Consider the following 23266-nt stretch of genomic DNA (forward strand, 5'->3'; position numbering starts at 1 on the left):
AAAACATTGGTGTCCTGACAACATTAGTAGGACCTACTTTGTATATTTCAAAAAATAACTTACTCGATTACTTTTTGAAGACTTTTGACTTCTAATTCCTTTCTCTTCAAGGCCATTAAAATTTGAGTGTTTTGAAGGTGCAATTTTTCGTATTTTTTCCTCAATTGTACATTGGAATCATCCATTACTCTTAGCTCATCTTCTAATTGTATTTTCTCCTTTAAATGAATGACCATGTCATCATTTGTCGAGCTAAGGCGAGCAATCATGGTTTTCATCTCCGCAATTTTCCTATCTTTTGAATCCAGTGTATTTTGCAGTTCCTCTCTCAACTTCAGAACATGGTCCAAATTTGTTTTAGTAAGAGCCAATTCCCTACATAAATATATATATATTTATTAGAATATAAAAATCATTTTATCTCATAAAACTACATAGTTGACTGTATGTATTGAAAGAGCCTTAATTTTTTTTCTTTAACTTGAAGGAACTTTTATTTGGGTGATTTTTCACGTTGATATATTTTAAGCATATATTGTCCCAAAAAAATATAAAATCACTTTAACAAATTTCATATACTCCATTGTATGGGTAACATTTAAATGAATATATTATAATTTTTGAAGTGAAAAGTTATGAACCAAAAACACAGATTTGGAAAAAGAGTGGCAAAAAAACACCACGTGATCAATATTTGTACAACGTAGTGTTCTTTTTTACCCTTTGTTGGTCCAATAGAAGCGTTGAATCTTTACTTTATAATTAACTACGCAACCTCTATAAGTTCTCTCTTTTAACAGCATTAACAAGCTGAATTATGTAAGGAGAAGAAAAAGTTGCGTACCTCATGAGGGAAAATCATATAGTGACGTCATTTGTGGGGGAAAAAGATATCGGTAAAACAATTAAATCAACTCAAGAGTTAACCGGAGCGTTTCCCCACATTGTTCTAAAGCTTTAATCTTACTTACTTACTTATTAATGTAAAACAGGGGCGTCCGCAGGATTATAGATGCATATTTTTTTTTTTTTTTTTTTTTTTGGGGGAATTCTAAAATCCATAGCCATTCACAAAAATTTCACTTTTTGGAGAAAAAATTCTACAATCCACAATTATTCCCAAAATTTCTAATATTAACTTTTTTTGGAGAAAAAAAAATCAAAAATCCACAGCTATTCACAAAAATTTAACTTTTTAAAAAAAATATTCAAATATTTAATTTTTTGAAAACAAATTTCCGATATATAAATTTTTGAGTAACAAATTTCCAAAATCAAAAGCTATTCACAGAAAATGGAAAAAAAAATATTACAAATTTATTTTTTGGAAAACTAATTTCAAATATTAAATTTTTGGGAAACAAATATCACAAATAGTAAATTCTTTGGAAACAAATTTCAAAAATCTATACTTATTGTCAAAAAATTATTAAAAAAAAAAAAAAAATTCTAGTAAAAAGCAAAAATTCTTTTTTTTTTTGGGGGGGGGCAGCCCCTCCAGGCCACACTCTGCAATAAATATGAAACCTACCTTTCCAATTTATTCTTGTCCTGTTCCAAGATAATAAATTGTTCTCTGATGCCTTCATCATGCTTATTATAAGCAAGGACATGACCTTGTTGCACATCTTTTTTGCAAGGTGAAGAAGGAGACTTGCTGAGACTTTTAGTTCCATCTGGATTCAAATTTAAAGCAATATATTCAACATCTTCCAAGTGTTGTAAAGCTTGTTCAACACATCCTTGAAGCAAAGTGGATTTGATCTCTGAAAGAATGAGTTTCAGCGTTCGATGTTGAAACGTCACTTTTTTCTCACCAGTCGAGTCATTATTGGTTTTATAATTATTCAAAGAATATGGAAGAGGCTCCTTGCAGGAGTCTGGAACATCATTAGAACGACTCCCTCCTTTATTATTTACCATTTTCCTTTTAGTATGAGGCTTTTTGTGGGGAGGAAGAGCAGAGGAACTCATTTTTGGATACTTTGTGGATGTTACACCCTGATGTTTGATAGGACTTTTCGAGGATTTTTTCGTCTTGATATTCACCTCCACTAGGGTATCTGGGGATTTGTAAATTCTTTTGTGAATAATATCTTCATCACTATTATTCTTGCTTAGAGCATTCAGAGTTGCATCACACTTCTCAAGTCCAGAGTTGATCTCCTTCAATGAATTTTTCCAGTAGCGAGAATTCATTTTCTATATTTCTATAAGATCGATGAGTGCATGTACAAAACTACAAAGAGAGGTAGGGCGGGAAATAGGAAGCTAACTACTCATTTGATATACCTATAAAAAAGCAAAACAAAAAATGAACGTTAAAATATTAACTACTGTGAATTTTTGAAGAAAAAAAAGAAAACATTTTACGCAAGTCTTATCCATAGATATTCAATTATCATTTTATTCACTTGTATCATTATCCTTAAAAGTGTACGGTTTTTTATTTTTTTTTAAATCCGGGAGTCCCACTTTTTGAATAACGTAATTAATAAATCGGATCTACCAGCAACAAAAAGAACACTTATAATACGTGCTGGAGCAGAAAGTTGTAATATTGATTATGTAGATTAGATTCTATCCAACTATTTTTACAAAAATGTTAGATATCCTGTAATATATCACTTCATACTGTTTCAATTTAACATTATATTCCAAATACGTTTTGTGCCAAACAGTTGAAACAGTATTTGCCTGATACATAAAAAACAATGAGGGGAACGCTCATTTTGTACAAATGAGTTCAAGGCAAGAATCACAGAGCTCAGAATCCAAAACTGATCTATGTTTTTCTCTAAATCATCTAAATTCTGAAATATCTGGGATTATTGTAATTTGGGACTAGTATGGTTCGATCATTTTTAACCTTTAAAACAATCCCCAAATTAAAAGTTGGATAAGTAAAACTTATATACAAGTTTTTTCATTCTGTATCTTGTTCTGACAAGATATATTCTCACTTTTAGGCTGAAAAATGAGTAAAAACGACACTCTTCTTTAGATCCTTATAACTTATGTATAACATATAATGACGAGGAAAATCATAACTTATATTATAGATAAATATTCAATGTTCCTTTTTTTTAAAAAAGAACTATTTAAAAAATATACATCACCAAGGATTTTTTTTTTTTTTTAAGTTATCCGATTTTGAAATCTTAAAATGATCTACTGATCGTGAGTGGATAACTTCATTGCTTCGATTTTGGTATCTCATTCCCGAGGAAGGAGTACACTCTACTCCATTATGAGGCATTGTAGTGTTCCTCGGATTAATTCTCGTCCCGAAATCCCTCTTGGAATTCGGAATCCGAATTCAAAGATCTCTTGAGATGGATAATAAAGTTAGAAGTATTTTCTTCTATTGCCTCGACCTTCCTTTTACGGGGCATGATGTCATGAAATTGGGATTGAAATTGGAAAAAAACATGTATATCTATAATATAAGCTACAATATTTCTTATTAATATGAATGATGAATATGATATACATTATGTCCAAAAATTGATGGTGGTATTAAAAATATCCGTTTTATAGTTTAAAAAAAATATTTTTTGTCGGAATAAAATGAAATTTAGCTGATACAATCATTAGGCAATATTGAATTTTTCTGATGGAATAATTTTCGGGGATTGCCATACTGTACATCTGTACCCCAAACTTTCAGAAAACCAAATGAAAGGCCGACTTCAATTATGTCGTGAACGGAAACACTGGACTGCATATGACTGGAAATGTATCCACTTCAGTAATGAAAGTACATTTGAACTATTTCATGCCCCAAATCCCCAAACAGATCGGGGTTGGGCCGTTATCAGCCACCAGGCAGTGTCAGATATTCACTTAATTCCACAAAACCAAATTGTGACGGCCGAGAACTACGTAACAGAGATCCTCAGCAAGTCTCTAATGTCAGCTTTGTCTCGTACAGAAGAAACTGGACCTCCTTTCTATAGGAAAATGTAGTTTAACACATCAAGATCCTTTTTCCAGCAGGATGGTGCCCCTGCTCACATCTCCAAAAAGGCACAAAAGTGGTGTTCAAAGGCACATGGCCTGCCAACAGTCTTGATTTGTCTCCCATTAAAAAAATTGTGTGCCTTGGTCCAGAGAGAACTCAATGAAAATGTACCAACAACTTCAGAGGATGAATTAAAAAAAAAAACCTGACTGGTTTAGGTAATTTCATGGTTTTTTAATTTTTTTAAATCACCATCAATATTTGGACATACTGTAAGGGTTTAAAGAAGATTTTTCAGCTTAAAAATAGAAATATATCGTGTTCAGAACAAAATACAGAATCAATAAAAACACATAAGTTTTATTTATCCACTTTTAATTTGGGGATTGTTTTAAGGGTCAAAAATGACTCTGAGCGATAATAGTCCTAAATTACTATAATCCCTGATATTTCAGAATTCAGATGACAGGAGTGGGCTGGAGGGTCTATAGACCCCTCCAATTAAGAAAATGTTGTTTTTTATTAGGAAATGTTAAAATTGAACTTTTTTTCAAAAATTTAATATTAGAAAATTTTATTTTAATTTCTGTGAACAGCAATTGATTTTTAAATTTTTCTCCACAAAATTCAATATTTGAATTTTTTTTCAAAAAATTTCATTTTTGGTAAACTGGTGTTTGATTTTGATTTTTCTTTCCGAAAAAACTTAACTTTTGTGAATAAGCATCAATTTTTCAGATTTTTTTTTGTAAATAGCTAAGGTTTTTTGAAATTTTTCCGAAAAAAAATATAGTTTTTTGAGAAAAGCTGTGGATTCTGATTTTTTTCCCCCAAAAAATTTAATTTTTTGTGAATAGACATCAATTTTTCAAATTTTTTTTCGAAAAAGTTTAATTGTTTAGGAATTGATATGGATTTATGAAAAAAAATTCAAAAAAAATTATTTTCTTGTGAATAACTATGAATTTTTGAATTTTCTTTCGAAAAATTTAATTTTTGAAATTTTTTGGTTTATTTTCAAAAAAAAATCAAAAATCAAGACTCACTCCTAAATATAATCATGCGAGCGCCCCTTTAATTGAAACTAAAAATGCTCTGTGCTGGTAGGGGGTACTTGGGTTAAATAAATATTTCACATTTGGTATATCACTAAAAAAGGTTGAGAATCCTCTGAGCTAACTAATATCTATAAATCATAGTAATACCTTGATTAAATGAAGTCTATATTTATGAAATAATTAAAAATGGGATTTCCCGTGGGTATAAAACCTCCAAGAAATTCCAGTAGAGAAACTAATCCCTAGTAAGCAAAATACTATGTACATATAAAAAATCCCTGAGAAACTTTTTATTTAAAAGCTCAATCACATATTAATTATATATATAATTCCATTTTTGCAAATGAATATGAAGTTTGATTTCATGTTGCGTAATGAAAAAAACTCACCTAATAATACGGTGAAGGATAGTTTGTAAATACGATATTTTGTTATGCAATATGTATGACTTTATCATAAAAGTCATAGTATGACGTAAAATGATATGCCATGTTACTCAATACAATCAAGTATTCTGTAATGGAGAACAAACTAAAAAGGTAAAGAAAAAAAATAATTGAGTTCTTGGAGAAATAATCACTAAGAAGGTGCATAATAACTGTGCAGGCCTCTCAAGTTTTTTGCAATCGCCATGGGACTCTCTCTATAGAATATAACTCACTCACACGACACAATCTAATTCTCACGTATTTTATATACAACATGGCAAAATATTAATTTTCTAAATAGATGAAATAAATAATAGCAATACTAGAAACATTTTTGTACTTGGTAATTAGAGTTGTAGAAAATAGGATCTACAGCGAGTGTGATGCGTATTGTTGTTAAAACTTGAGGGAGTTATAAGTAGTCTTATGCCCATCTCAAGTTATTCAGTATGTCCTTAGGGGCAATATTCATGGTTTATAAAGCCAAATAAGAAGTATCAGTTATGTATTAAGTGAATTGGGCATATTTTTCAAAAAAATACTCATATTTTCATTAAATGAAATAAAATATAAAAACGAATGAGGTAACGAGGGATCGATTTTATCTCCTTCAAAGATCAACTAGACGGACAACACGGGATTGGACTGGGGTTATCGGTACTAGATAAAGATCGACTTAACAATATTTATAAGTGTATATCCTAGATGAACTCAGAGTAGAATTAAGGATAACCATCGAAGTAATTCCTATATTTGCTTCATACGAAGAATGATTTTTGTTAGTTCCTGCCTCTCATAGCTAATAAAATACCATGATAGCTAAGCTGATCTTCTTCTAAATATTCTTCAAATTGTCAAGACTACCATGTCATATATCTGTTTTATTTTTATTTTTGACACACCAGTAGATCATATTTTCTACAAATTCTTTGATAATACTTATTTATGACCCTCAAAATGTCTAATTTAGAACTACAATGTGTCAATGGGAGCTTGTCACAAAAGTATTAAAAAAAGAAGTCAAAAATGATAATAATTAACATGCATTTATTGTGCAATGTTTTTTTCTTAAGTCTATTAATCATGTTTGACTACCAGGATGGTCCATCATTTGTTAGTAAAGAGCATTTTCATGTTACGTCAGATTACATTGATGTCGGTGTCTTTGGGGGTCTTAATGATTATGTTTTATATAACAATAAAATAACCTTTTTTTCATTCATATGAAGGAAAAAAGTGATATTTATTGTGTATTTGAATGTCAACACGGGAACTAACCTATAAAAGGGCATTAACCTTACTGTCTATCAAGTTATATCCCTCGAATGCCTTGTTGAATTATATATCTGACCGTTATATGTATTAAAAATAAGTTATTTTTATCGATTAACAATGTTATGTCCATAATGTAAACGTTAGACAATAAATTAATTATTACAAAATGGAAAGAATTCTATTTTTATCTATTTAACCAACTTTTCCTGTCCCTCGTCGATAAAGAATAAAAGATCTACAAATCTAGCTATATCATTATAATTTTTAGTAAATATAACTTTGATATAATTCTAATAGGTATCCATGAAAATCAACGGCATGATGTAGTATTTAATGTAAGTGTTGAGTCTTTTTTTATTAGTATAAAAAAATTGATGAAGTTTCATCTAGATTCATTGGGAAATTGTGCAGTTTATGCAGTAAAAATATCAACTGTGAGCCCCAAGACAACTGTGTTTTCTTCGCTGATTATGTCAATGAAAACACTCAATTTATTTTAAAACTTGCAAGCCCACGTTATGCGACTGACAAATTCACGCGTCAAAAACTAAAAATCCCATGGCGAACAAAATTGAGAGCCCTGATAATTCCATCCTAACCTGTACATTCCGGGTTCACACCAGGCATTGTGCCTATAGTAAAAATATAGAGCCAAAATCACACAACCATAATTAAGAAGGATTGCTTTTTTCTTATAGAAAAGAGCTTTTAATTCGCATACTTTATAAGAGTAGAGAGAAGATAGTTGATAGCTTAAGGCCATGTATAAAGTCGAACATATAAGAAAGGTAATGAAGCAAATTTTATGCACTACAAAATCTTCTTTGGAGGGAATAAAACTAAGGCCTAAAAGAGCAAAGTTCTCAATAACATTTGTCATAAAGGAGGTTAGAATGAGCTTAAATAAGAGAGAGAGAGGGGGTCGTCCTCAAAGGATTGGAATTGAGTAAGAAAGTATAAGATAATGCAAAAACAAACTACTTGCCAAAGGATAATTGGGACATTTTCCCCCAAAAAGATATTTCATTTATTGATATATCCGATTGTATATTTTAATTCAATTTAATATGACATAATGATAAAAAAGTATTGTTCAAAGGCTAGATCTATATTAATAAAGCAATTTATGTATGTATATTTCTATGTTGAAAATATGTCGTTTTTGAGTGTACATGGTTCGGAAGCAAAACGTGGACTCTTAATAAATGCTAATTATGTAATTAAAATAGAAGTTTTGTGATTCTTTCCTGCATGTTCCGAATCTTCTGTCCTTTTTTGCATCAGTAAACAATAACAAAGATTTCTCAAAACTTTCATCATGAGTGAGCAAGAAGCAAAAAGGCATAGGATCTCATAGCATCTGGATACCAAAATTGAGGTGGCAGAGATTATGGATATTGTGAAGTGCTCCAGGAGCCTCATTTTCAAGGTGGCCAAGGGATGAAAAAGGATGGGAAATACCTCTCAAGGAAAGAGAAGAAAGTGGGGGACACAACTTGAAAAGGGACCTGAGTTTCTGGGGGACCTGAAGAAGAAGATCAAGGAGGACCCCACAAAATCCATGAATCGTCTCTTAAAGGAGTTTGACGTAGACGAGGGGAAAATCAGGAGGCCTGTGAAGGAGGACTTGGGGTTATCCTCTAACATAAGGACCCTATGCCACCTGTTGACGGAGACTCTGAAGGAAAGGAGACTGCAGAAGTGCAAAAAAGTTCGTGCGTGGATCAAGGCAAATGGATCCACAGTAAAAAAATTCTCTGACGAGAAGATTTTTACCGTGGATCCGGTATATACCGTCGGAACGAGTGTTGGCTAGGAGGATCACAAGAGGAGGTCAAGGGGTGTTCTGTACAAAATATCCGCCCCAAACAATGGTAATGGTGGTCGTGGTATCCGAAGGCAAGAAGATGCCTCCCTTCTTTTTTAAGGATGGGGAGAAAATCGGCCAGGAGGCCTTCTACAAGGTGCTGAGGTTCACTATACTGCAATAGCTCAAGGCCGCCTACCCAGAGGACAACTATGTGTGGACCCAAAATGGTGCAACCTCACACACATAGGCCAAATGCCAAAAGTTCTGCGCCGACAACATTACTGATTTTTGGCCAAACAAAATGCGGCCATCATCTTCGCCGGATTTGAAACCGTTGGACTTTGATGTGTGGGGTACTTTGGACAGGGAGACTAACCTGACATCTCACCCAAACATGAACTCCCTGAATGCCACCATTGTGAAGGAGTGGAACAACTTGTCCGAGAAGTTCATCATCAACTCCTGCAGGGCTTTCCGCCACTGTATGGAGGCTGTGATGGCTGCTGAGGGCAGCCATATTGAGTAAATATGTTCACAAAGGTCGTGTCTCAAAGTTTTGCTTAAAAAAATTCAAAATTATTTATCAAAAAATATAATTATTCACATTTTTCTAAAATCAGTCATTCAGTCCACGTTTTGCTTCCAAACCCTGTATATATATTTGATTAAAGAAATAACAATACAATCAAGCGTGTGAGTCATATTAAAAGAAAAAGAGTACTTCTTTAGAATTGTATAAAAACTGTATTTAGAAAGGAATAAAATCTCACAGGCGTTTAAGTCAACTAATATTAAAAAAGAAAGAAAAAAGGAAGTACTTTATATATATACATAAATAACAAAGATGGTGGCTTTAGATTAGGTTCACCAACAAGCTAATGTACTACCTGGACCACAAATCATGTTAAATTTATTTACTCAAGCTATTATTATTACTCTTGAGAGGAGAAGATCGACATAAGTATGAAATAATTACGTGTAAGAGCTCTGACAAAAACAGAAATTAACACTGAGGATGTCTTAGGGAGTACTTATTTCTTGGCCTGTAATTTTGATCAGGATACAGTTGCATGCAGGGGGCACAATATATAATGCTGTCGTCATAGTCACGTAACCTTACAATTTTATTATATAACTATTACACTTAGTCTAAAAAAGTGGAGAACCAATGGCCCCTAACGTTACGGTGCCGTCACGTGAACTTATATTAGAAATGAAGGGACTAGCAATTGGAAAAAAGCTGGGGTTAGCGTGCAAATAAACTCACATATTATTTAACGTATTTAAAGTACACTACAACGATAAGGATTCCAACTGTCACCGAATCACATGCTACTATGTTGTGTTTAGATAATGATCATTCATGGAAATAATTAAATAACAAATACTATTTTGTCAAAAAATATTGAGTAATTTATCAATATGACATGAAACATATTAAACGTTCGATTCATAAATTACACAGGGGAACATTCATTTTGTACAAATGAATTCATGTAAAAAAAAAAAAAAAAAAAGATAGGAATAAATCTTTGAGTGGAGAATCCAAAACTGATCTCAGTTTTTCTCTCAGTCATCTGAATTCTGAAATATATGATATTATAGTAATTAGAGACTATTATCGTTCAGAGTCATTTTTTACCTTTAAAACAATCCAAAAATTAAAAGTGGGACAAATAAAACTTATGTAGAAGCGTTTTTTATGATTAAAAAGTGTTTTTATTCTGTATCTTGTTCTGAACTTGATGTATTTCCATTTTTAGGCTTAAAAATGATAAAAAACGATTATCTTCTTTAGACCCTTATAACTTATTCATAATACCTAGTGATGAGGAATATCATAGCTTATAGTATAAAAATATATACAATGTATAATTGAAAAAATATGCATCTTAATCATAAAAAACACTTTTCCATAATCTTTATGAATCCTACTTTTAATTTGGGGATTGTTTTAAGGGTAAAAAATGACTCTGAACGATGATAATTCCGAATTAATATAATCCCAAATATTTAAGAATTCAGATGAATGAGAGAAAAACTGAGTTCAGTTTTGGATTCTGCCTCCCCCTCCAAATTTTCCCCCTGTGTCATTAATAAGTGTAATATATCATATTAAATTGCAATGAAATAGGCAATCGTATATATCAATAAATTAAATATAATTTTTTCAGCCAAATGGTTCTTCGGTGTAAATAGTCTTAGAACAAAAATAATGAAATGGAGTTTGACAGCTATTGGCGAGTGTATCAACACAAAACAAGGAATCTTAAACTTTAATATTGAAAATTAACATTCACTTCATTTACGAGGGTGAAAGTTTCCGACCTCAAAGTGAGGATGGCAACACTCGTAAATAAAAGCTAGTTACACCTATCTAGCATTTGTTAAAACTTACTCACAAAAGTTTGAGTCATTTTGGATATGTAGTTGTTATATACAGTCGTTTGAGTGATTTGATGTGTCTTTTTCTGAATTTTTATTTTTCAACATAGTCTCCTTGTAACTTTACATACTTCTTCCAGCGATGTTCCCATTTATGTAACCCTTCCGTATGTAACTTCCCTGGGAGGAAGTGTCTAGATTTACAAGAGGACTGTTGAAAAATAAAAATTCAGATTTTTTTTTTTTTTTGAACAAAAAAACTCACTCAAACGACTGTGACGTTATAACTGCACGTCCAAAATGACAGAAACATTGGTGAGTAACTTCTTTCAACTGACCCTTGATAGATGTAACTAGCTTTTATTACAAATTCAAATATGAATAATGTATTGATTGATCTTTCAAATGTATTTAATTTGGACTGGGGATCTTAAGGTTTCATTTTCCTTTTTTAAATCGGAAAAAATGTCGAGTAAGCACGAAAAAATGAGGGAAAATTGACCAATTCTTTAAAAGTCTAATAAATTCCTCATTTTTGATCATGATATTAAAAATTAAAGTAAAGTGAAGACACTTTATAAACACTTTAAGGTTTAAAAAAGAGCCCCTTAAAAAAGTAGCGTTAAAATTCTTACTTGAAAACATATTTCCGTATATTTATCAAGCTATCAATTCTTATTTATAGCATATAAAATGTTGGTCTCAGTAGACCCCAAAAATAAACATTGGGCTATAAAATTTATTTTCAATTTGTTGAAGTAAATCAATCTTTCAATCCAAGGGCAAAAATGTCTTAAATAGTGTAATATGTATGCAAACTTTCAAACTCAATTCTAACCCAGTGACCCTGAGCTTCGTTTGCTCTATGCAAGAAATGATTAAGATACATAGAGGCAATGAGGAATCGAGGAGCTGCTTGCAATGAAAGTAAGAGTTTCCACACATATTTTTGCGGTCTAAATACTCCAATGGCAGAGGAAATGGAAGGAGCAAAGTTCCAAACCTGAAAATGAATTTTTGATTCTGACTAGAAAATTTAATATTAAATATTCGTAATTTATTTTAATTTTTCAATTTTTTGACCAAAATTTAATATTAAATATTCGTAATTTATTTTTTTTTTCAATTTTTTGACCAAAAATTTAATTTTCTATGAATAATTATGGATTTTAGGAATTTTTCTATGAAATATTTAATATTTGACATTTTTTTCAAGAAAAAATTGAAATTTTTCAGGATTTAAAAAAAATTTAGATTTTAATTTTGGATTTTTTTTTTTAAAAGATCCAAACCTGCAAAGAAATTTTTTGATCCTAACTAGAAAATTTAATAATATTCGAAATTTATTTTAATTTTTCAATTGTTTCTCCGAAAAATTTAATATTTGACATTTTTTTCCAAAAAATTTAATATTCAAAATTATTCTGATTTTAAGAAAAAAAATTCTGAAAATTTTATATTTATATTTTAATTTTACAAAAAATTTCCACAAAATTCATTTTTTGTGAACAGCTCAGGATTTTTGAAATTTTTCCCCAAAAAATTTAATTTTTAAGAATAGCTATTAATTTTTGAAATTGTTCACACAAAAAATTTAATTTCAGAAATTATGTTACATAAGATTTTTTATATAAAATTTAATTTTATAATTTTTTTTCTAAAAAGTTTAATTTTTGAGAAAATAGCAATGGATTTTTGAAATTGTCTTCCAAAAAATTAAATTTTTTTCCAAAAATTTTAATTTTTCAATTTTATTTATTTATTTGATTATACAAAAATACTAATTTAGGGATGTTCATACTAGTGTTGATTTTCTGTCGTAAAATTCTAATTCGGTATAGAATCATTATAGTTTTAACTAATTCATTTCAACTTCGGCAGAGTATGTACAAGGAGTTTTCTTTGGGTAGTTGTGGATACATATTTTTTTTAAATTTCAGACTGATATCTGGTGTTGTCTCGGTCCTTATTTATTCATTTGATTATTCTTATCTGTCCTTAGGACCGGTCTTTAAGACCATTGATACTTCGGACCAGTGCTTAACTGTCGGTCATCGGAATTTTTCATAAAAATATCGATGGTTTATTAAGTCAAACTGGCAAAAAAAGTTTGGAATAAAATACTTTTTCGTAACTTTCATCAATGTTTATAACTTTATCAATATTTTTTTTTACTTTAACCCGATGAAAATTATTATGAAAAAGAGATCCATAAAAATATTTTTTAATTATTTGTCTCTAAAAATCCTGATGTTTTGGCCAGACTAGATTTCATATGTAATTTTTCTCTCTGGCAAGTATTAGAGATTTGTAATTAATTCCTTCAGAATCGTTACCATTCTATCCTGACGACGCGAACCATTCCTTCCAGAAGTTTGTTTTTCCACAAGGCAACGACCAAAAACATACATTCAACCTCTGTAAAAACATCTTGGAAATCAAAAAAGCTTCTCACATCTTATCTATTATACAATGGCCCGCTTTATCTCCTGATTTGAAACCAAAAGAGCTATTGTGGGAACGCCTAGACAGAAAAGTTCGAGAAAAGTGCACCACAAGTGAGTGGAATATTTTGAAGAATACTTGGAATGAAATGACACCTGCCTATCATGAAAAAATAACAGCCAGAATGCCAAAAGTATGTAAGGCAGTTATAGTTACAAAGGGAGGGTGTTTTGATGAAGCTAAAATTTACAACAAAAATACTTGGATTTTTTTACAAATAAATGTTCATAACCATATTGAACCTTACTTTTTCTGAACTTTAATAGCCTCAAAATAGTGTTACCTGATGATAAAGTGATAGGTAGATTGAAAAATAAGTGAAATACCATTTTTTCCAAACTTTTTCCTACCAGTGTATCAGATATGTATTAAGAGCTTTGCACATAACTTGCAAAAAATATTCATATTTTCATTATAATGCAATATACTACGAACATATTATTATATTTGCACCTAATAATATAATTTATTCTATTATAGAATGAAATAATCATAATAAAAACCTTAATGTCATCACAAATGATAAATTTGCCTTCTTTAAGGATCGGCAAGTGAAACTGGGCTGGACCATGGTTCTAAATAAGGACCTGAACAACACTACTGATATCCCATTTTATTATATTTTTTTAATGACCTTTTCTGAAAAATGTCAGCGATGTGTTCATTCTACTAAAATGTGTCCACATTTAATTAAAAAACGGTTTTTAACAATCTATTTTTAAAAGGTCCTTTTTATTACAGGGTGAGGACTCAAAAATTAGAATCCTTTTCGAGGCCGTTTAGCCTCATTTATAAAAGTCTTAACAATTTTGACCTTGGAGCCATTTAAAAAAACTGATAAAAAGTTACATTCAATGTTTGTTTTGTTTTTGTGTGATCAAAAATGTCCGAGGAACAAGCAAAACGGCAGTGGGTCTGCAATCACCTCCGCGCACAAGTCGATCTCCGACAAGAAGATCTCCACAGTGTACGATATTCTAAACAGGAGAAATGACCGCTTCAAACCAAAAGCTCAGGTCGAGGGAACCTTTAGGGCCAAACATCCAGCTCAGGGCATGGTCCTCCGCGTCGTGGCGTCCAATGGCAGCAAGAAGCCTCCCTACTTTTTAAAGCCAACGAGAAAGTCAACACGGACGTCTACTACAAGGTCGTCCTCAGGTACGATGTCTTGCCATAGTTGAAAAGCGCGTTCCCCAGGGAAAACTTTGTGTTTACCCAAGACGGCACACACGTCCATTTTTGCAGGGTAAACATGGCTACCTTCTGGCGGGCACACTTTTTGCTTCGTCCACATTCAACGTAAACTCCCTGGACTTTGCTGTTTAGTGTGTCCTGGAGGGCAAGACAAACAACACTTCTTACCCGAATGGCAATGTCCTGAAGGCACTGATCACGGAGGAGTGGAACATTTTTGTCATCGGACTTCATCAAGGACAGCTGTACCTCTGTGTGTACCCATATTGAAGCCATCAATAGAATGGAGGGGGATATATTGAATAAAAAGTGTAGAGAATTGTTGAATTACCAACTTTTGCCTCAAAAGTTTGCCATAAAAATGGCACAAAATAAAAGTATGTACATAGAAGTGAAAACGGCTTTTAAACCTTTCTAATTTTTTTGAGTCCTCCCCCTGTATATAAAAAAGGTATATTTTATTTTTCAAGCTCTCAAACTTTGTTTTTTTTTTTTAAATATTCAAGAAAAACCCATAGCAACAGCCCTGAACAGATCTAGACAGGTCTTGTAGTAATATTCCGTTTTAATCCACTCCCACAAATACATTTTTGAATTTCGGTCCAATGCACTGAATACACGATCCAGATCAGTAAAAAAAATCATTTAAAACCAAACTTTAAAAAAAACATCATTATCAGACCGAGTCTCAACACTAGTACGAACATACTTGGTAGACTCTCGAGTAATCCTCCTCGTACCTTACAATGAGTATGAGTAGTCCTTTTAAAGTCGAAGAAATATGAGTATAAGACAACGAAAATGAGTGCGAAGAAAGGCAGAGACACGGTAACAGAAGCAAGGGATCGAAAGTAGAAGCGGAAAGAAGGTTGCAGAGATGATGATGTCACTGTAAAAGTTTAAGAGTAGGGAATCACCATTATGAGCCTCATCATATCAACGAAATAACCATTCGTATAATACCATAGATAAATAAATACATAGCCAGAGGAATTTCCTTTGGCGTTTCGACATAGTAAGGCTGAAGTACTTAAGCATGCAAAAATGAACATGAGAGATGTAAAGGATAGAGACAAATATACGGTAACACCTTGAGATACCAGACTTACAAAATACAAATATTTATTAAGATACGAGTTGGCGACGAAATGCAAGAGCCACTTCTAGTTTAATTTTCTTTTTGTTATTGCTTTTGAGATAAATTTCTTTGACTCACAAACTCCGGGCTAGGAGCAAACGAAGCCTTTATATCAAAGTATTACTGTATATTACTTTTTTCCGCCTGCATGAAACAGCCAAAAGAAAAAAGTTAAATGATTCACTTATAAATACAAAGTAATGTGACGTCATATTATACTCCTTTTGTCACGTGATACCTTTGCTCAATCCTCTGTGCATCTTTTCGCCTAGTCCATGTATTAACTTACCTATGGTATGTACCTTGTACCTAGAGCGGTTTGTTAGACAACTCTTTACAAACTTTGAATATAACTGGTGCGGAAAAGTTGTCATGTGGTCAGGCCACATGCAAAATTTCTTAGAACTGTAGAAAAAAAACTATATTAAAAGTTATATAGGTTATAAAAATCTCTATCAAAGTCATTTTAAACTTCGTATAGTATATGAAAACTTTTTGCACCAGCTATAATCGAAACTTGATAAAATTTGACCTTAGTGTACTAGAATGACTTACTATATCTATATTCCTTATCACTCATTTTCGGTTTGGAACGTTGTCGCATTGTAACAAACGTATGATCAGCTAATAAATAATAGTATGGACCACCGTGACTAATATCAACCTACTAAAGGGAAGCCTTCTTTGAAGAAAAGGGCAGTGGAAAAAACAAGAGAGTGGTTCATAATACGTTATAAGAATAATACAAATTTATTTCCTTAAATTATTATGAAGAAGCCGTAGTAAGTTGGCTTCACATTATATTAAGGATATGTATAACTAAGACTACGTCTCTCTATTGCCCTAAGAACATACAACATCCTTCCTAGTCATCAAACGGCATTAAGGAGGAGGAAGTAGGTGAAACTGGATCATAAGAGATTGCAAGTGTTGTATTGATTGGTAGGGGTTCTTTCTCAAAAATTTTACACCAACAGTGAATTCCCAGGAAATCATCTCATTTATTCATTTCAAAATATCAGCTTCATTTAATTAAAGTGAATCCATTAGTATTTCGCATCTCTCTATCAAAGTTTCATTTTTGGAGACTGGAAGGGGTTCATAAGGGTACTAGGGAAAAATACCCGTGGAATATTGCCCGTATTTTGTTCAATCTTCATGATAAATAATAACACATTAATATTATTTATGACAAATATCTAAACATATTTGTTTGTTCCATGCCCCAAGGGAGTACCTTCAAGTGTGAATACTATTATTGCAATACAATTCCCTTGCAATTTTTTAAATTCAATCCAATCTTTTTTAAATGCTTCAATTAGATGCCAAATATTAGGATGCGAAGATGTAACACAATTATTAATTGCAGTATGGAACCCCCATTTTTTGTTGGATCAAACACATTCCATAATTTGATTTGGGTACCTTGGTTCATCTCCACAGATGTTGAACCTTCTTACCAATCCTCTCGTTCCATTTCATAGAAATTGGATTGCAATAATATTACTCATACTTGAAGGTCACTTTCCGTGAAAAGGTTATAAAAAGTCAACAAGGCCATGGCTATTAAAAATGTAATTTTTTTATAGCCATTTTATTGTAATTTAAACGTAATTACGATTTTATATATTTATCAATCCAATAGTACGATTGTGGTATGCTTAAGAAATAAAAAAGGGACATGACCTGAATTTCAATCTACTTCAATTGACGTTATTTTGAACATATAAATATTATTTTAGTTGAAAATATAATAAAATATATTTTATTCTACATTTAGTAAGGCAAATTATTTGTTTGTACAAAAAAGTATTAATTTGAAGTATATGGACAGTATTCAATAAAAGACTTAATTTTTTTTTTTTTAAATCTAAATTTTCAAAACTTTAGAGCCAATGAGCTACCTCTAAAAATTCTCTAAACTGTTGAAACTATTCTTAAATGTTTATGGTACAATTAGAAACCATTTTTAAACCTAAGCCGTATACTTTTTCAAAAAAAAAGAAGATTTCATTGCCTTTTCTTGTGTATATATTATTTAATAGTGGGATTACCGTTTTCCAAGAAATGGGACATCCTTATGTGTATCTAATAGGGGGTTTCTTACGGGATCCCGTTTACTAGGGATTTTACACCCATGGGAAATCCAGCATTTAACTATTTCATAATATAATGTTCAATGGAACAACGAGATCAGGAGAAATTATTTTATTGAACTTAATGTGCGTAGCTTAAATAATCCGTCGTTCCTAGAGAAGGAAAGATACTGCATGTATATGGACTTCAAAGGACTTTGACTAGGTTAGATGAAGTAATTGTAATACTATAATGTTTATTTATACTTCTTCAATGCAACTCCTTCTCACCCACCATTAAGAAACATTAATTAAAAAAAAATTATTTAATCATATTTAATGAATAATTATCCCACGTTTTAAAGTTTTCACGGATTTAGACTCAACAAATTATTTGTTAAATTGATCAATTATAAATGATGACCAATGAAGCACCTAAAATCTTTAAATGATGGAACTTTACTACAAAAACAATCTTATAAGTACCCTCTACTTATTTTTTAGATAGAAAGAGTTAATTTAAAAAACAGAAATCGATAAATAATATGTCATTAAAGAAATATGGGCATAGAAGTGTCTGCCGAGGGTTGGGTTGAGGTATAGCCCATTTCCCCCAAATAAAGAAATTTTTACTTTTTATATAAAAGAATTGCTTAGGATAAAAAAAAAAATTCCTTGAATTTTTTTTTCCAAAAAATTTAATATTTGAAATTTTGACTAAAAAAATTATTTTTTTTGCAAACAGCTGTGGATTTTTGAAAAAATATTTCTCAAAAATAGAGATTTTGTTCAATAACTATGGATTTCATATTTTTTTCCCCCAAAAAACTAAATATTACAATTTTTTTTTCGCAAAAAATTTAATATTTGAAATTTTGACTAAAAAAATTATTTTTTTTGCAAGCAGCTGTGGATTTTTGAAAAAATATTTCTCAAAAATAGAGATTTTGTTCAATAACTATGGATTTCATATTTTTTTTTCCCCAAAAAACTAAATATTTGAATTTATTTTTCGGCAAAAATTTAATATTTGAAATTTTTTGTGAATAGCTATGAATTTTTGAAATTTTTCTAAAAAAAATCATTTTTTGGATTTAAAAACCAAGCCAATGTTATCTTGCAGACACCCCAGGGAAATAATTTATTAAAAAAGGCCTAGCCTCAAAAATAAAAACATTGGTTTATTCCTTCATTTAGGTATACATGTATTTATAAAAAATAAATATATTACAGGCATAAGGGAAGTTAGATAAACATTCAAGTAGTACCATTATTCATTACATGTTTAAGTAGATATATAAAATAAAACATAATATAAAGTCGCTCAGTTGATCTGCATAGTCCCCATCTCCTCTTCAATGGCTTCCCCACATACGCAAGCAGTCAGATTGATATTGGAATTTCTGATAAATATATGTGAAGTATGCATGCCAACACTTTGCGGCTTAAACTGAACAGGGAAGCGTAGATATGAGCGGGATTTAATGGAAACTCTTTCGTAAGGAACATGGAAGGAGAAAGACTCGTGGCCACGTGCAGGGGTGTAAATTCTCAGCTCTTCATCATTGAAGGTCTTATTCCTAACAGTTACTTTAGAAACGGACTCTGTGCCAACAATGGTTTTTGGAAAATAAATATGCGGATCCTCCAATGAAATTCTCTTCATATGCCCTTGCTCACGCCCGCATTCACTACTCTCATTCCCTCCTTCCTCTTCATATCGCAGCACACATATCATTCTGGATGAAGATTTTGAAAAGTCACTATTCAGGGTTCTACACTCAAACTCGATTTCCTGAGTCATAGAAAGAGTCCTTCCAAAATCTGGGAACGAAGATCCTTGAAAGGTAATCATGAGCTCTTTTGACTCTCTTGGTTTTAAAATCCCAGAGAGCTGAGAAATCTGAAAATGTTGAGAGGAAGTCGACCAAAGCGCTCTCCAGTTCAATAACCAGTTGGATGTGTTACTTAAAGTGAATGACTTTTGGCACTGCCTTGGCACAATTAAAAGGATGGATGGGGGATGTAAGAGTAAAATAGAGGGTGATGAATTGTCCCCACTACTTAAGAAAATAGCTGCTTTGAAAGGAGTATTTATTAATTTGATGAGCAATCTACTCTTATGAGACAATGAGCTCGAAGAAGCTGTGCTCCTTCTATAGAACAATCTAAAAGTTAGTATTGAATTGGATGGAAATAAAATGTTTTTTTGCGTCAAGTGCTCACCACCCTCTAGAATAAAAAAGCAGGGAGGCGCAGATTCATCATTCGTGGCGTCAAACATCAATTTCAAAGGTATATCCAAATTAGTCGAGTTTTTAAGAGATAGAGTCTTAGTTGTTGAGTCATTTGACCAAGTTAAAGATGAGGCATCCGCCTCAATTGGAAAGTCTTTGAGTCCCTCATGATGGATAAGAAAGGGAATCTTATGAACTGGGCCATTCGGTAAAGTTTGAAGTAGTATATTTCCTTTCTCATTCATGTCAGAAAATTGGTCATTGGATTCAAAATAGGCCTTCAAGGAGTAAGCTGCACAATCTGAATTTAAGACTAAATGTTTTTCGCTTAGCTCCAATGTTCCAGATTTAAGTGGGGACTCCGTTCCAAGGACGCTCAGAGTTAAAGGAACATTTCCTATAGCTTTGACAAACAATGTTTCTTCCTTCCTGATGGAAGGAAAGATTTCGAGATTATCCCTTTTGGGAATATTTAACTTTGCGTAGCCAATAACTGCCGTGACACTGACTCGCTCAACCACAATTCCATTTGCAACAATCACTATTTCACTGTCCACCTTTTTTTTTTCCTCTTGAGCCTCCGAGGATTGAAATTTGATATGAATGGTGTATTGATTGCAAGGAGATAATATAAGATTAAGAGCCTCACTAGAGTACCTTTCTTCCTTTTGTGAAAATATGCTCAAAGGCCCATATGTCTCAATTTTTACCATAACGTCAAATTCATGCATATTAGTTAGAGTAAATGTCCTTGTGTCCCAACATCCATTCGAGAGAATTCCAAAATTGAGTTTTTTAGGGTAAATCCGAATACTTTTGAGTGTATCCCCCTTTAATTGAGGACTTGGAACTTTGGCGGTGCCAGGAGACGCTTCTTCGTCCTCACTGAAATGTAAAAACGAAGGTAACTCCGGAGTATGCACGCGGAAGGAGGACTCATCCCCACTTTTAGGCGGCGAATGTAGAATCGCCTCAATAATATCGACAGGGCTTGTTTTTTTAATAATGGATGAGAAGTTGAGTGCACTGATATTTCCATTCCTGATTAAAGCTTTTATGTCAGAAGGCCTTGGACTATTGAGGCTGCAAATATTTTCAATGGATGAGAGAGGATTCCTTCTCTTATTCGTTGTAGGTGATTGATTATTACTATTCATTTTAACAATAGATGTAACGTAGAGACATAATTTGATTGAGATGAGGACACATTCGACTAAATAAAAAGGAGCAATTCATAGATGAAAGCTACTCACTAAAATTCGGAGCTTTTTGATCAACATTCAGAATCTGGTGGACAACTTCCACTTTCCTAAAAGGTAAAAATTCCCATGAATAAAATGAATTTATAATTACACGAGTCAACAAGTTTTTGCCTTTGGATTGAAATTAAGTTTCCCTGATTGCTTTTATATCGAGAAGTAGGAAATGACCTTTATAATATAAAACAACTCGAAATATTAATTATTAGAAGGTGTGTTTTTTTTAATTATCAAGTTGCCTTTACAACAAAATATGATTTTTACCATTTTGATCAAAAATGAGGAATTTATTAGAGTTAGAAAAAAAAGGTTCCTTTTTCGTCCTTTTATTTTTGACTAACAAAATATTCAGGGAAAAAAATAAAGCTATAATAAATATATTTTATGTATCTGGAAACAAGTGCCTACAAACTACTTTTTTTTCTCTTTTAATTAGACCTTTTAAGACAAAAAAAAAAAAAACTAGATCATGTAGATGTTGTGGGGAAAAAATTCTTCAAGTAAGATCTTTGTAGGCCACAAAACCAGAAAATTTGGGTTATAAAGGTAACTTTCTTGTTTCTCGGGAGGAAAATAATCTAAAGTCAACATTTTTTTGTAAATTTTGTTGACTAGTGTTATTGGTCGAGGATGTGAGAGTATTTAATGAGTGTAAAATTAAGAATAGGACTATTATCTAAGTAAATATATTACTACGGCAATAATTCCACTTCAATACATTACAGAGTCGTCTATTCAAATCTGAGCACTTACTAATTCAATAATTAATTAAAGATGAGTAATTAAAAATAATTCATAAGCAATTAGTTACAAAACGAAACAAACCTGAGCTCTCTAGCTTATGTACATACAAGTCGAGTAAATGGACTTGAACTTGATCAACAAATTTCCATACGCACACTCCAAGCAGTTGGGCGTCTTAAAGACCACCGTCTACGCCGTCAGAAAGTTCGACACGTTGGAGACGAAGAAAGGCTCTGTCAAAAAGCCCAAACTGGACCCAGAGGATTTAAAAAAAGAAAAAGACCAGCCCAATCCCCTCAAACCCAAGAGGGTGCATAATAGATATCTCGGGGTTTCACACAACTATCCAGAGAGCTATTATAAAAGTAGGTAGAAATACCCTGGTGAGTGCGGAGAGGCCCCTTTTGACACCAACAAGGAAATAAGTCATCTCCTCCGTTCCAAGATTATTTTTAAGTCTTGTTGGACAATCTTGGCCCCCCTTATAGCCCTGATACAAAAGCACTTCCTTTTGGGTGTATGTCGAGTGAAAGGCCTTCAGTGTCCGTCATCGAAACACCGATACCCTCCACCAGCAGCATACTGCCACCATATGACAGAGAATTACACCACCAGCGTGTGCCAGGCCTATCGCCGCCGTAGGGAAGATATTATTGTCGCTAAGGGCGTCTACATTAATGATTTAGAGAGCTCAGACACACATCTATTAATTGTATTCAATTTGTTGAAATCATATTGCTAATTAATGAATTGTATCCTGTTTAAAATTCAAAGTGCTTAGATTTTCATGGACCACTGGGTACGTTATTATTAGATATACAATATATAAGGGTGTTAAAATGAAGCAAATAAATTATATAATTATGAGAGATATCCCCCTCCCCCGTGAGCATAAAACCAAGCCTTAGACAATTTCATAAAAAATATAATACTGCCCGTATGTAAAAAAACACACAGAAACCCAAAAACGACATACTAACTCTGACAACTTGAAAATATTTTGGGAGGATGGGGACGCTCTCTCTATCTCTAAAAATTTGATTAAGCTCTATTTATTAGTTAATAACTATATCAGCTAATTATAAAAAAAGTAAAGGGATTTTTTTTTGTTTTTGTTTTCATTCTTTAAATTTAGACAGTACAGTTCCTCCTCTTTCCTTTATATTTCTACGAACTCAGGCCTAAAGTACATTA

The 23266-nt window shown here is 32.1% G+C and overlaps 2 protein-coding genes across 5 annotated transcripts in view; both read right to left on the reverse strand.

Moving 5' to 3' along the window:
• LOC121118049 (uncharacterized) overlaps nucleotides 1–23266 on the reverse strand; it is a 44956-nt gene that overhangs the window by 1601 nt on the left and 20089 nt on the right. Inside the window, exons 2-4 of one of the 4 annotated variants that reach the window (XM_071888972.1) lie at nucleotides 5412–5536; nucleotides 1532–2292; nucleotides 64–375 (exon numbers count right to left, since the gene is read on the reverse strand). In XM_071888972.1, coding sequence (XP_071745073.1) covers nucleotides 64–375; nucleotides 1532–2199 — 980 coding nt within the window. In that variant the 5' untranslated portion in view covers nucleotides 2200–2292; nucleotides 5412–5536. Of the gene's footprint in view, nucleotides 1–63; nucleotides 376–1531; nucleotides 2293–2373; nucleotides 2506–5411; nucleotides 5537–19000; nucleotides 21379–23266 lie in introns of those variants that run through there. The other 3 variants (XM_071888973.1, XM_040712589.2, XM_040712588.2) reach the window with 3 other exon arrangements.
• LOC121118050 (post-GPI attachment to proteins factor 2) lies at nucleotides 7130–16501 on the reverse strand. The gene is made up of 4 exons (XM_040712590.2): nucleotides 16313–16501; nucleotides 15360–15508; nucleotides 11759–11923; nucleotides 7130–7623 (listed from the first exon to the last, which is right to left on the reverse strand). Exons 1-4 carry the CDS (start codon nucleotides 16359–16361, stop codon nucleotides 7273–7275), a joined length of 714 nt encoding a protein of 237 aa, XP_040568524.1. The 5' UTR covers nucleotides 16362–16501; the 3' UTR covers nucleotides 7130–7272.

Source organism: Lepeophtheirus salmonis, chromosome 5 (assembly GCF_016086655.4).
Source record: "Lepeophtheirus salmonis chromosome 5, UVic_Lsal_1.4, whole genome shotgun sequence".
NCBI classification, from domain to species: Eukaryota; Metazoa; Arthropoda; class Copepoda; order Siphonostomatoida; family Caligidae; genus Lepeophtheirus; species Lepeophtheirus salmonis.